General features: G+C 52.9%; 7 protein-coding genes across 7 annotated transcripts; 4 read left to right on the top strand and 3 right to left on the bottom strand.

Moving 5' to 3' along the window:
* Nucleotides 1–428: 428 nt before the first annotated feature.
* BJX68DRAFT_266228 (CFEM domain-containing protein) lies at nucleotides 429–1370 on the top strand (the record flags this gene model as incomplete). Its single annotated transcript, XM_071045442.1, has 4 exons — nucleotides 429–509; nucleotides 566–743; nucleotides 800–1089; nucleotides 1143–1370. The coding sequence occupies 4 exons, from the start codon at nucleotides 429–431 to the stop codon at nucleotides 1368–1370; spliced, it is 777 nt and encodes a 258-aa protein (XP_070899763.1).
* Nucleotides 1371–2742: 1372 nt separating this feature from the next.
* On the top strand, nucleotides 2743–3033 carry BJX68DRAFT_266227 (uncharacterized protein; the record flags this gene model as incomplete). Its single annotated transcript, XM_071045441.1, has 3 exons — nucleotides 2743–2817; nucleotides 2877–2942; nucleotides 2998–3033. The coding sequence occupies 3 exons, from the start codon at nucleotides 2743–2745 to the stop codon at nucleotides 3031–3033; spliced, it is 177 nt and encodes a 58-aa protein (XP_070899762.1).
* Nucleotides 3034–3713: 680 nt separating this feature from the next.
* On the top strand, nucleotides 3714–5320 carry BJX68DRAFT_236134 (carnitine:acyl carnitine antiporter). The gene is made up of 5 exons (XM_071039968.1): nucleotides 3714–4179; nucleotides 4241–4289; nucleotides 4343–4359; nucleotides 4407–5020; nucleotides 5070–5320. The coding sequence occupies exons 1-5, from the start codon at nucleotides 3928–3930 to the stop codon at nucleotides 5116–5118; spliced, it is 981 nt and encodes a 326-aa protein (XP_070899761.1). The 5' UTR covers nucleotides 3714–3927; the 3' UTR covers nucleotides 5119–5320.
* Nucleotides 5321–5697: 377 nt separating this feature from the next.
* BJX68DRAFT_266225 (ankyrin repeat-containing domain protein) lies at nucleotides 5698–7095 on the top strand (the record flags this gene model as incomplete). Its single annotated transcript, XM_071045440.1, has 1 exon — nucleotides 5698–7095. One exon carries the CDS (start codon nucleotides 5698–5700, stop codon nucleotides 7093–7095), a length of 1398 nt encoding a protein of 465 aa, XP_070899760.1.
* A 460-nt stretch (nucleotides 7096–7555) lies between these two features.
* Nucleotides 7556–7986, bottom strand: BJX68DRAFT_266224 (ribosomal protein P2; the record flags this gene model as incomplete). The annotated part of the gene is made up of 2 exons (XM_071045439.1): nucleotides 7556–7741; nucleotides 7828–7986. 2 exons carry the CDS (start codon nucleotides 7984–7986, stop codon nucleotides 7556–7558), a joined length of 345 nt encoding a protein of 114 aa, XP_070899759.1.
* A 565-nt stretch (nucleotides 7987–8551) lies between these two features.
* BJX68DRAFT_266223 (SRR1 family protein) lies at nucleotides 8552–9765 on the bottom strand (the record flags this gene model as incomplete). Its single annotated transcript, XM_071045438.1, has 3 exons — nucleotides 8552–8732; nucleotides 8803–9438; nucleotides 9491–9765. The coding sequence occupies 3 exons, from the start codon at nucleotides 9763–9765 to the stop codon at nucleotides 8552–8554; spliced, it is 1092 nt and encodes a 363-aa protein (XP_070899758.1).
* Nucleotides 9766–11207: 1442 nt separating this feature from the next.
* On the bottom strand, nucleotides 11208–12500 carry BJX68DRAFT_236131 (NAD(P)-dependent alcohol dehydrogenase). Its single transcript, XM_071039967.1, has 2 exons — nucleotides 12277–12500; nucleotides 11208–12155 (listed from the first exon to the last, which is right to left on the bottom strand). The coding sequence occupies exons 1-2, from the start codon at nucleotides 12448–12450 to the stop codon at nucleotides 11250–11252; spliced, it is 1080 nt and encodes a 359-aa protein (XP_070899757.1). The 5' UTR covers nucleotides 12451–12500; the 3' UTR covers nucleotides 11208–11249.
* Between the last annotated feature and the right edge of the window lie 1056 nt (nucleotides 12501–13556).

Genomic DNA, 13556 nt, shown 5'->3' with positions numbered 1-13556 from the left:
CTCAGTCTCTCAGTTGTGGTGGGGTCTCTGGGTGCTCGCCACGTTGGCAGAGGCAAGAAGAGCAGCTGCGAGGAGACTTGAAGCTATCGCGACTGTCCAATGACGTTGATCCGGAGAGCTGAAAAGCAAAGAAAGAGCAAAAAGCGCGACCGGGTGGAGGAAACACCGATAGACGATCGGAAAGCTTTGCAGGCTTGCAGTGGGTGGCAGGCACGACCTGTTGTTGTTGCTGTGCGTCTGTTGTTTTCTTTCCTGGATTTCTTAAAACCTGCTCTTTTCCTGCCTCTTCCCACTCGCCTCGCTTTTCTCTCTTCACCTTCATCTCAACTGCTCCCTCAGCTCTTTGAATCGCGTTCATCGCTCACGCTTCGTTATCCCGCGTTACTCAGTACTCTTATCCGCGCTAGAGCTTACAACAATCCCCCACGATGAAGACTTTCTCCCTTCCCATGGCCTTCCTGGCCACTGTCGGCGCTGCTCGAGCTCAGCTAAGTGTCAGCGACTGTGCCGTAAGTTCCCACCTTCTGGTCGTTTGGGGTCCGAGATACTGATTCAGTTGCCCCAGAACATGTGTCTCAGCAACATGCTCGCCCTGGCTAATGATTTGGGATGCGATGACGGCGACCTCGAGTGTCTTTGCGAAACCCCCGACTACCGCTACGGTATTCGTGACTGCACCGCTCAAGCCTGCCCTGGAGACGATGCGTATGCTGTTCTCAACGCGGCTCTTCAGCAATGTCCTGGTATGAACACCCAAGCCCAGCTACAATGCCTTCCCAGCTAATGCAATCGGGGACAGGCGAATCTGGCGGCGACCTCACCATTACCCCAGGCCCCGAGACCGAGACCACTACAGGTGCCGAGAGTGCTAGCTCGACCATCATCACTGGTCCTGACGGCACCACGACTCTGATTGCAGTCACCACCTCCACTGGCACCACCACCAGTGGCACCACTGGTACCACTGGTACCACTGGCACCGACGGGGAGACTACGACTTCTGGCTCTGGCGAGACCACTACTCCGGGCGGACTTCTCGGGTCGAGCACTCCTGGTGTTTCTGCCACCGCAACCTCGACTCCTGGACAGGTAAAGTCACTATTGCTCATTATGACGTGGAATAATACACTAATTCCGAGTAGTCTACCAGCACCAGCTCGCATACTTCCAACACCACTACTCTCGCGACTTCAACATCGACATCGACTGATTCGAATTCCACCTCATCTGGCAATGACTCCGAGAATGGATCCCCGACGAGCCCCGGCAGTGGTGAGTCTACCGATGCTCCCACCGGCGCCGCTCCTCGCATGGCTATCGCTACCGGTGCTGCGGGTGCCCTTGGTCTTGCCGCCCTTCTCGTTCTCTAAATGGTGACTTATGATATGACTTTACGGCGGAACTCCATTGGGGCTGCCTATGATGATTACGCTAATGACGCATGGCCAATGATGCTACTACTATTGGGCCCTAATGTATATGTTATTAAGGGTGATGTGGAGAGGACCATCGATACATACTAGTCCAGGTCAATAATTAATACCATGACTGCTTTACCCAACTTGAATAAATATTTTAGTCGGAATACTATTACGCACACTCTTCTCTCGGGTGCAGGTAAGCAAGGCATCGTGACGATACCCGCCTCAGAAGAAAGTCTTCTAGATTGGTATCAACTGGCGTAAACTCCATTATTATCTGCTCGAGCTATCCTGCACTGCAGCTTTATGGTAAAGCCTAATATCGAGGTTATTGACCAGTCCAAATGCCAAATCTCAGGGCCCGTTGTCACTTGTGTCAGAGACAAGTTTAGTGTTCCTAGCTGAGGTCATCGCAACAAAAGTCATCTTCTACTCATGATCCCGATGATCTTACCAACAGATCCTCGAGGGACGGTGTTCGAATATATATTTTGAGCGCTCGAGCTGATCATCCTGTGGGAGAGGATCTACCGACCGAGAAACTCTTTCTTGACGGCCTCAAAGCGACTGACGAGGTGGAAAAGGGGACTACTATGGTTCATTCTCAGTTTCTGGATTTTACGGAGCGTCCTATTGAACCACTCCAAAGTCCATCGTCTTGACTCATATTTTGATAGGTTGGCGGAGCAAACCTGACGTTCAGGGGTTGCAGAATAGTTTGGATGCCAAGGATGATCATTGCGGAACGAGGTATATGTTCGGGGAGGTGCGCCCTTGTCGAGAGTCCGAGCGGCTCTGCTGCATACACGGGGATTTCTTTGTTCTCCGGTCCATTGAGCCCAATGAGCTGCAGTATAATTTCGATAGTAGCATTGGGGTGCAGGAGATGAGTACGAAGTAGCCGTTTTGACCTCCACTCTGGATTTTGGTGGAGGTGGTTGATGTCCACTTCGACCTGTCCTTCAACGTCATTGGAAGGGTACCTGAACACTTATGCTGTGATAGACAGTTCCTGTCAATCAGGAGACATCGATAGTTGGCACAAGGTCCGCCTGGTGTCTTTGAACCGGTCATCGAGGTGAAAATCATCGACGGGTTGGGAGTGTTATTGGGGCTTTGCGTAAGACTTCCACGGGGGAATGAACCGTGGGTTAAAAGGGGGATTTACTATCAATGACACTGAAAAGTATAAAGATGCGGACGTCGCGGGCAGACATTCTCGAGTAAGACAACAATCACCCTCTGACATCCTTCCTCCTACCTTGAGTCTTCATCGAACCGAAACCGAACATACCTAACTTTCCACCTTCGCATTGCCGCAATGAAGTTCTCCTGGATTGCCACTCTTGCCCTCTTCGGTGCTGCCATGGCCATGCCTGCGAAGCAAGAGGCCAAGGTACGTCCAAGCTTCTCACGTTGCATGATATCTGTAATGCTAACAAGCTGTTTGCTCAGCTTCCTTCCGGCGCACCTTGCACAAAGGACGGAAAGATGGGTATCTGCCAGTCCAACATCTGCATCGTATGTTGCTTCACCTACCGATACGTCCCCGAAGTACTGACTGAACCCCTTATAGCAAGACGTGCACGCCAGCCAGGGCAGGTGCAAATAAACAACTCGTGATTTGATTGAGTGGGCGCTTTGTATATTATCGGAGACGAGACGATAAGCTGTCGAGGTCGGAGTATTGGACAATTGCTTTGGGAGTTCTGTGTATATAATCGGGTAGTCAAGCCATTCGTTCGATTCTTGCCAATAATTTTCTTCGATTCAAAACTTGTCTTGTGATTTTCTCTTCATGTGATTTCCTTGGCATTATTTGCGATGACGCGTGGGCGAAGCGGTCGTTGACGGCGTGGAGTGGAATTGTGCCGTTGGCGGAGAAGCTTGGGTGGAGTAAATTCCCGTCGTCCGGTAAATTGAGCCTCTGGATCCTGGTCAGCGGTCACGGAGCAAAGGCACGCTCGAGGGGGAGGAATGAGGTCGAGCTCCGTTCATCCGATGCTGTCGTCTTTTAGGTGGATGGCTTATGCTGTGAGGGTCAATAGCTAGCAGCGTCGAGAGAAGATAGAATGAAAAGGAAAGATCAAAAAGCTCAACTGAATCGGATGAGCACACGACTGTATCTCTGCGCCGGAGACATTCGCCTGGCCGCTGGCGGTGGTGATCCCCACAGTTGGTCCGCCGGTCGCGGATATTTCTGGACAACGGCCACGGGAAAACTTTGATACGAGCCGAGCCGAGGCACATTCTCTCGGTCCCTGCGCTGTTCCCTCGTTCGGCTTCCGGGGCAGAGCAACCCAGCGTCACCGGCACAGCGCTAAATTTCTCTCCTCTCCTCTTCCTGATCCTGCGTGTCTTCTGTCTTGAATAACTCCTGAGCCAGCACTTTTTGCCGTCAAAAAAAAGACCTCTCCCACCCCCCTTTCCTCCCCTTCCAACCCCTTCTCGCTCGCTGCAACCTTCGTCCCGCGCTCCCACCCGCTCTCCGCATCTCCCCGCCATAATGTCCTCCGCCGAATCCCCCACCTCTGACACCGTCCAGGAGTCCCTCAAGGCCGCCGAGACCAAGGCTGTCAACCAGACAGCTGCTCAGCTTCGCTCCTTCGCCGCTGGCGGTGTCGGTGGTGTTTGCGCGGTTGTTGTCGGCCATCCCTTCGATCTGGTTAAGGTCCGACTGCAGACGGCTGAGAAGGGTGTCTACTCTGGTGCAATCGATGTGGTCAAGAGGACAATAGCCCGTGAGGGCTTGATGCGAGTATGTTTGCGACACATTTGCGATACTAGAGTTTACTGTGGCAAGCAATTGACGGACGTAGGGTCTCTATGCCGGTGTTTCGGCTCCTCTGGTTGGCGTGACGCCTATGTGTGAGTTTGCCCTCTTTCAAGCCATTGAGTTCACTTTACTGACATTGCGATAGTCGCCGTTAGCTTCTGGGTACGTATCCGGTGTATTCGGTACAAACACCAACTAACACATGACAGGGCTACGACCTTGGCAAAACCCTCGTCAGCAGTGTCTCCGAAGTCAAAGTGCAAAACAACACCCCTCAATACACGATTGGCCAGATCTCTGCCGCCGGTTTCTTCTCTGCGATTCCCATGACCCTCATCACAGCCCCCTTTGAGCGCGTAAAAGTGCTCCTCCAGATTCAAGGCCAGAACCCACCACCCCCAGGCCAGAAGCCCAAGTACTCCGGCGGTGTCGACGTTGTCCGACAGCTGTACAAGGAGGGTGGAATCCGAAGCGTCTTCCGCGGAAGTGCAATGACGCTGGCCCGTGACGGACCCGGTTCCGCTGCCTATTTCGCCGCATACGAGTACATCAAGCGCTCGCTGACTCCCAAGGATGCGGAAGGCAACGTCACCGGTGACCTGTCCTTGCCTGCTGTTCTGGCTGCCGGTGGTGCTGCTGGTATTGCGATGTGGATTCCAGTCTTCCCTGTCGACACGATCAAGTCCCGGCTGCAGAGTGCGCCCGGTAAACCCACGATCGGCGGTACCATTCGCGCGGTTTACGCGAACGGAGGGTTCAAGGCGTTCTTCCCTGGATTTGGGCCCGCTTTGGCCCGTGCTGTTCCTGCGAACGCTGCTACATTGTACGTCTTCCTGCTTTCCGCCAGAAAGATTGCACTAACGTCCGTGCAGCGCTGGTGTCGAACTGGCCCATACGTTCATGAAGAAGTTCTTCGACTAAAAGGTGGTTATATCGGTCTGTATATAGAAGAAGATCTACAGAGTTGGAGGCTTGTCACGATTATTCTGGTTGCTACGGCGTTGCTTGTTTCGACATCTTGGTTTGCGTTTAGAGTGTCTTTGGCATTGAATAGCCTGTTGCTTAGACTTGGTTCTTTTCTAGCTAGAATACCCATGGCTAAGATTCGTATTGTCTTTCTCTCCCTTTTGAATTGGCTCGACTATTTTCTTTTTGAAGTTGCCTAATTTAGGCCAGTCTTCCGCGGCTGGGAAATCAAGGTTCAAACTTGAAGGTTGTCAGTCTCAGTGGGGAACGGCGTCGATCAGCGGCTGTCCCAGAACGAGAGCCCGTTTCTGCCTATGCCTTGTTCATGTCAGTCGCCAGTTCAGACGAGCTAAGGGCCTATGCCGACTGACTCACTGCTCTAGCAGACTCACTCCGATTCTTTCCCCTGGAAAACCAACTCGCACCCTTGGAAGGTGTCTGCTACACCACTCCAGCTCCAGCCAAAACACAAACGATGCGCAAAGAACTTGGAACCGTGTCATTTACTCGGAAAAATTCCTCAAACCCACCAAGATGTCCAGACACAAGCCGGTTGACCTTTTGGGCGACCTCCCGCCCGAAATCTTGCACCTAATCGCTCAACAAATCATCTCCGCTCGAGTCTTGAACGCTTTCGCTCGAACGAACCGCTATTATTACGAGATTTTCAACTCACATTTGTATGCGCGCGATGTAAAACGCAAAAAGCGACGACCTGCGATTGTCTGGGCTGCAGAAAGGGGCCGGGAGGAAACAATGCGCGTGGCGCTGAAGTATCACAATCCGCTAAAGAAAACGGCACCACTGATTGTCGCTGTTGAGAATAACCAAGACCGGATTGTGAAAATACTTCTACAGAAGGAAGGGGTCGATATTGAGGCTACGAATAAGCACGGGGATACGCCGCTGGAGATCGCCGTGCAAAAGGGCTACGCGTCGATTGTGAAGCAGCTCCTGGATGCGGGAGCAAGAGTACAGTCGAGGAGAACAACAAGGAGACTACATTACTTGGTCTGTGAATCGCTTCTGTGGCAAGCAGTTAGATACAGGCACCAAGATGCCGCGCGACACCTGATCCAATCCGGTCAGTTCGATGTCAACGAAGGGCCTCATGGCTGGTACCAGTACGTTCTCACCCTGGCGATCTCGAGCCGTCAAGACGAAATCATCGAGGACCTCCTCATCGCCGGAGCAGATCCAACCCTGGATCAGCCGGCATTGGCCAAGGCAGCTACATGTAACAATCCATTCGCTGCGCACCTTCTTCTCAACTACGGAGTTGAGCCGAATGAGTGCTATACCGTGCATGACCGGCGGACGCCGATCTTTTGCGCGATATTCAACGCGGCTCTGGAGACATTGGAGGTCTTCATTGATTGCGAGAGAGTAAATGTCAACGGTTTGAACACCGATTCTGACACGCCACTAACATACGCCATTGAGTGCCGCCAACCTTGTCTTGCGCAGCTCCTACTACGCCGGAAGGACCTAAATGTCAATCTGGCACTTCCCTTTCCTCGCGCAATACGGAAGGGGTATACAGATCTGGCACGGAATCTCCTTGCCACTGGCCGGTTAGACGACTTGTCTATAGCCGAAGGTTTTGCGGCAGCCGTTGAGACAAATAACCTGGATATCACGCTACTCCTATTGGACAGGGAAAAGGTTGATGCAAGTAGTGATCATTTCTTTCGCCGCGCCATTGAACACGGTCATGTCATTGTCGCAGAAGCTCTCCTTGCTCACGGACACTTGAATCATGAGTCAAAATCAGAGGGTCTCGCGGCGGCGATCACGCGGAACGAGGCGAGCACGAACAGGTTGATTCAGTTGATTCTCGATTCTGATCTGGACCTCAGCAAGCAGATCGCGGATGACGCAATACCGATACCTTTAGCACAAAATTGTGCGGTCAAGAATGCTGGGGCTTGACCTGGAAACAAGCGAGAGGCTAAACCTTGATATGTTGGACGGGACCCTTGTTCGTCCAGTGAGATGAATAATACGGTCTGGACAGCCCGCATCGCTCATTTGCGTATACACATGGGATTTAATAGCAGATGGCAGGTACATAGTCTGTGAGAAATAAGTGAAACTCAATCTATACAGCGACTTGATAATATATCCCCGCGGCCAATATGTCCTACTTGAAGCAGCCATTATTCTCGCTCGTTTAAGGCGCCCCATGCATGGCCTTGCTCTCTCATCTAGCGATACGCACAAAGACTCCGCAGGCCGCCGACCCTGGAACTGGCGAGTACCTCGCAATATATTGGAGACACTACACCGAAAACTATGACTTGAGGGACAAGTTTTCGCGCAGAAACCCGCGCGGTTGCTGATAATATTCTCACATCCTGAGGTATACACCACACGCTTATCGACGGTCGTTTCACTCAAACAGGCCCAATCCAAAGTCCTCATCGTCACACCCGCAATCATCTCCGTGTCCACCCTCGATCTCCAACTCATCTCGAACCTCTGCGTCCGCAGCGTTCTCTGCACCCGCAGCCCCGGAGCCAGGTGCAGGTGCAGATCCAATGCCCGTTGCGAGCTTCTTGGAGCCCTCGGCAATGAGCTGCGCAGCTTTAGCACCCAAAACGACACTCGATTCAACCCGACATGCATAACAGCGAGCACAAAAGGAATAGCTATATAACGAACCTCGTCAATTTCCTTCCCCTGTAATTCACTTAGGAGCTGCGCGAGACGCTCTTCGTCCGCGTCGATGCCGACTGAGCCGAGGACTTCCTTGATGTCTGTCGCGGTAGGCGTGGTGTTGCCGGCAAGGGTGAGGAGGAGGTAGGCGGCGAGGTGCTTCATTGGGTTGATTTCAATAGATTTATAAGGGTGGATTTGAGTTAGGAAGTTTTGTAGAGGGTCATTGGGGTTGAATTTTGTTGGGTGGTCCGTCGAGTGATGGCGGATGGGTTTATGTACTCGTTGTCGCTCGTGCAGCTCGCTGCATCTCTTGTGGAATTGAAGTCCTGATCATGGGTAACTGTGGCGCAGTGCTCCGAAGTTGACTCACGATGATTCGACGCTCGATACGAGGGGGCTGAGCTAGAGGGTAGGCGAGTCCAACTTGAGTCATTAGACTAGTCGTGTTGGGGCTAACTACTAGGGAGGAGCCACGGTGCAACAGGATTATGGCGGCAAAGAATGCTTGTGACGATAGTCAGGATCGAGTCACCCTTGGCTTTGTATCCACAGTACCTTAGTCACTTTACCATGACGGCTTGATCATTACTAGGAGGGTACCCAACTGATGGCAGTCCCCGTTTCGGGACCCCGACGATCCTTCAAGTGGCCTCAGGCCTCAGGCCTCACGACAACCACAAAGAGCTAGATCAGCTTCAAAGGAGCTCGCTTCCAGATCTTGAAATAGCTAAGCATTTGGTACATGGGGCTCGTTGATAGCCTCAGTCGATGCACCCATACCCCTCGCATCCTCCAACCCTCGTCGGACATAGATGACCATGTCCCCAAAATGCTCCTCGTACGGAAACTCCAGCGCATCATAAAACTGGGTCATTACCTGCCTCACCCTCGGTGAATCCGGGTCAGTTCTGTGCAACATGTATTTTAGCATTCGCGTCTTCAGATTAAGACTCGGACTCGCCGAGATTTCATACATACCCACGACAGCTGCCATTTTCAACCCTCTCCCAAATAACAACCGCGGGCTTGGCGACATCAACCACAATTTGCTTCACCGGAACATTTGGTGAGCAGGAAAGTACCAACGACTTGTCATCGACCTCAAGAAATCCCTCTGGATCATCGAGGACGCGGATGCCGTACGTCTCCAAGACAGCTCGGTCGGCATCTGTGTATGCCGGGTCTTGCACCGCGCAGGCGATTTGTCCGTTGGTCTCTTGCTGTAGGAGACGCTGCAATGTCACGAGGAACGCATGCTGGAATATGGAGTTGTAAGAACCGCCTGGGACGTCGTCGGGGTGGGACATTGTTCCGCATGCGAATGCAATGATCTTCTTCACAATAGTGGTGGCCTGTGTGGAGAGGAGTGTTGCTTTGATCTGGATCCAGGTGTCGCTTTCTGCCCAGAGGTGGAGAGCGGTGCTGAAGACGTGGTATATGTCGTCTATGGATCTGCGTGGGATGGTTTGCAGAGCATCGCCAGTCATTAGGTTAGATGTTGTTGCTTCGTGTCGGATTATCATCGGGCAGTAGACCAGATGCGGACGACGGCTGCTGAGCTCTTGTCCGGATCGCAAGGATTCGTAGCAGATGTACCTGATAGACGGCTTCCCTCTTGCCCGGAATCTTTAGCCACCGCCTGGAGGAGAAAAAGAAGAGCTCCTACATGGTCTCCCGCTGCTGCTCACTCTCTTTGATGTCGCCGGTTCGAACCTCGAACGCCATCGTAGCGCCGTCGAGCGCTTTCACGAGGATCTCGTCCCCTCTGGCTATAGGGTCACGAAGTTGGTCATGGATGGCTTGGATGGCATCTCTTGGGAAGAAGGGCTTGCCCATGTGGAGCCATTCGTCGATTTGGGATTGTGCCTGAGCGGGGGTGGGAGGGGCAGCAGCGCGGGGCTCGTCTATCCAGCGCGATGGTCCAATCTTGAAATACTGCATTGCTGGGCGATAACTTTGCTGAAAGCGGGAACTCAACAAAGACAACCAAAAAGGATTGATGAGAATTGAAGGGCCAGGCAGGTTGAGGGATGATGGACTGAAGGTTGGTGGATATGCAGCTGGGGAAAGCTGCAGCCCATCGCCAGCCGTACTAAATTCCGGACCCAGTCCCACCACTATATACCAACATATAGTTCTTAGGTATCGTTGCATCCATAAATCTTGCAATTTGCTCCCTCGCTAAATGAGTTAGGGTTTGACAAAGTCGTGTAAAATCAGCGAGGCCTTCAGTACCATACAAGCAACCTATGGGCTACATGTGAACGTCGGCAGGGCTGGGCAAGGCCTGCGTGCTGTCGTCAGCATCATTAGGCCAGGGACTGGATTGTGAGATAAATCATGTGTGCCTTACAGACCGGCTGCTCCCATGGGTATATCAGCCCCAACTCATTCCTTCTCAGCAGCCTCTCCAGTCGACGGGTGCGTGAAAGTAAATCCTCGGGCATGTCTTCCATCCAACTCGCCGAGTGTCGCGCCCAAGGATCTTCAGAAACTGTCAAAGCTGCTGCTGCTTCCGCTTGGATTCTCTACGATCGTTTTTTTGTAGGGTGATCCCAGACTGCTCCTTTTGAAATCATCCACAGACGAGCATCCTCACTCCGCGATTTGCCCTAGATTGCTGAAAGGAAAACATGGGAGACTTCGATGTTTCAACCTTGCGCATTCCAGCCAAGTTTCCTCCTCCCGTCTGACAGCTCAGCTGCGTCCGCGGGTTCAACCCCTGCCAAACTCCTCAGGCCTGGAGAGACGACTGAGATCCGTGTGGGTGGCTATTGCTGAGCACGGGGGACAAGCAGGTAAATGAACTACTCGGTATGATTCAAGTCCATAAGACACAGCATGTTGTCTCTCGTCTGCTGTCTCATGTCTTCCGGAGGATAAGCATGGGAAGAGTCTCTCGGTTATTCTCCATAATTCGAGATGCGGAGGTGCAGATTCCCACAGGGGGATCCTTGAGTCCGGATCCACCCCCTCCCCTATCCCAACAGCTTTCCTGATTCCAGAGCACAGGGAATATCGCAACGGCTTTCTTCGAGGCCTAGTCCAATTCTGCAAGCCCACTCAAGACCCGCTGTTATCATCTCCGCATCTACGTTATCTCTGCCGGATCCCCGGACTACAACACATCGCGCCAACTCTATTCATTTTACCTGATGCGGCAATCGAGCCAAAAATTGTACAGTCTATAGCTATATCCTGCTCTGATCACTAAAGGAGCTCGGTGACTAGGTGGGCTGCTCCTACACTTATGTACTAGAAAACTAGAACTGTACCAAAGGCGAAAGCTAATTGGCGATGCAACTACAAGCGCATCAAAGCATGGTCTGAATAGTGAAAGCACATTTTGCAGGTCGATTGAGGTCTAGTCTATAATATACATCGTTCGTCTCTCGTCACACATCGCTCTTCTCATCCCACAACATCTAGTTCTCATTCACCAGCACATAGCGATACCGGGCAACGCCCTCCTCCATGTCGACAATAGCCTTGTTCGCCTCCTTCATTGGCCTCTGCTCAACCCACGGCTGAATCTTCTTCTCCGCAGCCAACTGCAGCATCTCGCGAATAACCTCGGGCGACCCAATCAACGACCCAGCAAGCTTGACACCGTTCATAACCAAGACATGGGCCGGGATAGTCAGCGCCCCGTCCTCGGGGGCACCGACCTGCACGAACGTGCCGTCCCTCTTGAGCAGCGAGACGTAGTCGGAAATGGGCATCTTGGATGAGGAGACGGTGCACACGATCAGATCGAGGGTGCGCTTGTTCTCCGCGGCCCAGTTGGCGTCCTCGGCGGTGGCAATGTACTTGTCTGCGCCCATCTTGAGGGCGTCCTCGCGCTTGTCGGAGCGGCGCGAGATGGCGATGACCTTGTCGGCGCCCAGGGCCTTGGCGAAGAGCACGCCAAAGTGGCCGAGGCCGCCAACTCCAATGATACCAACCGTCTTGCCTGGACCACAGCCGTAGTGGCGGAGCGGGTTGTAGACGGTGACACCACCACACATCATTGGGGCCGCAGCAGCAGAGTCAAGCCCATCAGGGATCTTGAAGGTGAAGTGTGCAGGTGAGCGGTTATACCGCGCGTATCCGCCGTAGGACTTTCCGCCGTTCATGAACTGGCCGTTGTATGTTCCAGAGAAGTGCTTGGTGCAATACTGCTCGTTACCAGAGGCGCAGTCCTCGCAATCGCCCTTGCGCGAGAGACAGGACTCGCCCTGAGCGCCGACGCCGACGCGGTCGCCGACCTTGATGTGCTTGACTTGGGAGCCGACGCGGACGGCTGTGCCGACAATCTCGTGGCCCACACAGCAGGGGTAGTCGGTGGGGCCCTGTGATTCTGCTGGTTAGCTGCCAAGTCGCAAGCCAAGATATAGATGGGGAAGACCATGATTCATGCGTTGAAGAAGGGGGAAAGTTGGGAAATGACAACGAAAGAGATGAAAGACGTACCCATCCGCTTCGCAGGGTATGCAAATCCGATCCGCAGATTCCGCAGTGTGTGATTTTGATGTCGACGTCTGTTTCCTCCCACGGTTTGGGCTCGAACTCCTGCCACTGCATCTTGCCCTCGGCGGCGCTGGCATCAAGGCCAACCCAGCCCTCGAACTTGTAGTCGGTGCTCATTTTGATTGAAGAAGAAAAAGAAGAGGGTATCAGGATAAAGAGAAGTAGTGGATAACGAAGATAGAAAGGAATAGCAGATCAGGGAGGCGCTCTCCCTCAGACTTTATACCTCGTGGCAGTGGCAGGCCTATCGCCACGCACCGGGTTTACCATAGGCTCCCCAACAACGGTTCTGCCCCGATCGCCATCGATACTGTTTCCAGGCTCAGAGCTACGTAGCAGTAGTGGCCACACCGTAAATACGTAACTGCGTAGCTCTGCGGCAGGATCTCGTGGCAGGCAAGGCGTGCCGAAACTTGGGAGGGGCTGCAGAAAAAAATAGGTTTGGGTCCGGCTTACACCTGGGTCCCTGAGTCCACCACGGACTTAATTCTGGGGTGCAGCTGCCAAATCTTGGAGAATCATTGGCTGAGCCAGAATGTTGCTGCTGCCCGTGGCGTTTCGATGAAATTCTTTCCGGGGCCCACTTCCTGGTACGTACGTACTACTGGTGGGTGGCAGTAATAGTGAAGCAAAGCAACTACATAATTGCAAGCAGATGATGAAGTCCGGGTCGGATGTAAGCGCTTCTGCAGCATGCTTATCCTCCTAGTCAAGTCCGTAAATAAGCTTCTGCGATGATGCTAGCGCATGTGCCCATCTGCTCGCGATCCACCTCCAGCCGTATACAGTCAGGCTGGCCTATCAGGCATCCCAGGGCATGATGAGAAAGCAATATCAACAAAACTATGGTTGGCAGTTGTACACCACGGACCAAAACCAAGTCCGTTCATCCCGCCGGCCGAGTGGGAGAAGCTGACACTCCCCCTGCCACCCGCTCAACTCCACAGGGTAATCGACTTATTGTGGTCAAACAGGCGTGATTATGCGGGTCAGCACGGTCTGGGGCTCCGTCTGGAACGTTCCACGCCGCAAGGTTGCCTACTGAGTGGTACGGAGTAGTATCGATGAGGCATATATCTACATTAATGCTGGGAAGGCGCGGCTTTGGGACGTACGGAGTAGATCTGTTCCCACTTTCAAGTCTGCTCCATAATCCTATATATACTTCCCGCTCTCAGTTTCTAGAAAAGTCGCCGAATGCTTTATCAGCAAGGAGAGATAGC

Source organism: Aspergillus pseudodeflectus, assembly GCF_044049435.1.
Source record: "Aspergillus pseudodeflectus strain CBS 756.74 chromosome Unknown BJX68scaffold_18, whole genome shotgun sequence".
In the NCBI taxonomy this organism is placed as follows: domain Eukaryota; kingdom Fungi; phylum Ascomycota; class Eurotiomycetes; order Eurotiales; family Aspergillaceae; genus Aspergillus; species Aspergillus pseudodeflectus.
This window is presented reverse-complemented; position numbering and strand designations above follow the sequence as displayed.

Excerpts from the sequence above, each read along its gene's own strand:
- BJX68DRAFT_236134 (XM_071039968.1), top strand. The coding sequence starts at position 3,928 with ATGTCCTCCGCCGAATCCCCCACCTCTGACACCGTCCAGGAGTCCCTC. Across the intron at positions 4,180-4,240 it reads CCCGTGAGGGCTTGATGCGA|GGTCTCTATGCCGGTGTTTC; the intron begins GTATGTTTGCGA and ends TGACGGACGTAG. Across the intron at positions 5,021-5,069 it reads CCTGCGAACGCTGCTACATT|CGCTGGTGTCGAACTGGCCC; the intron begins GTACGTCTTCCT and ends ACGTCCGTGCAG.
- BJX68DRAFT_236131 (XM_071039967.1), bottom strand. The coding sequence starts at position 12,450 with ATGAGCACCGACTACAAGTTCGAGGGCTGGGTTGGCCTTGATGCCAGC. Across the intron at positions 12,156-12,276 it reads ATACCCTGCGAAGCGGATGG|GGCCCCACCGACTACCCCTG; the intron begins GTACGTCTTTCA and ends GCAGAATCACAG.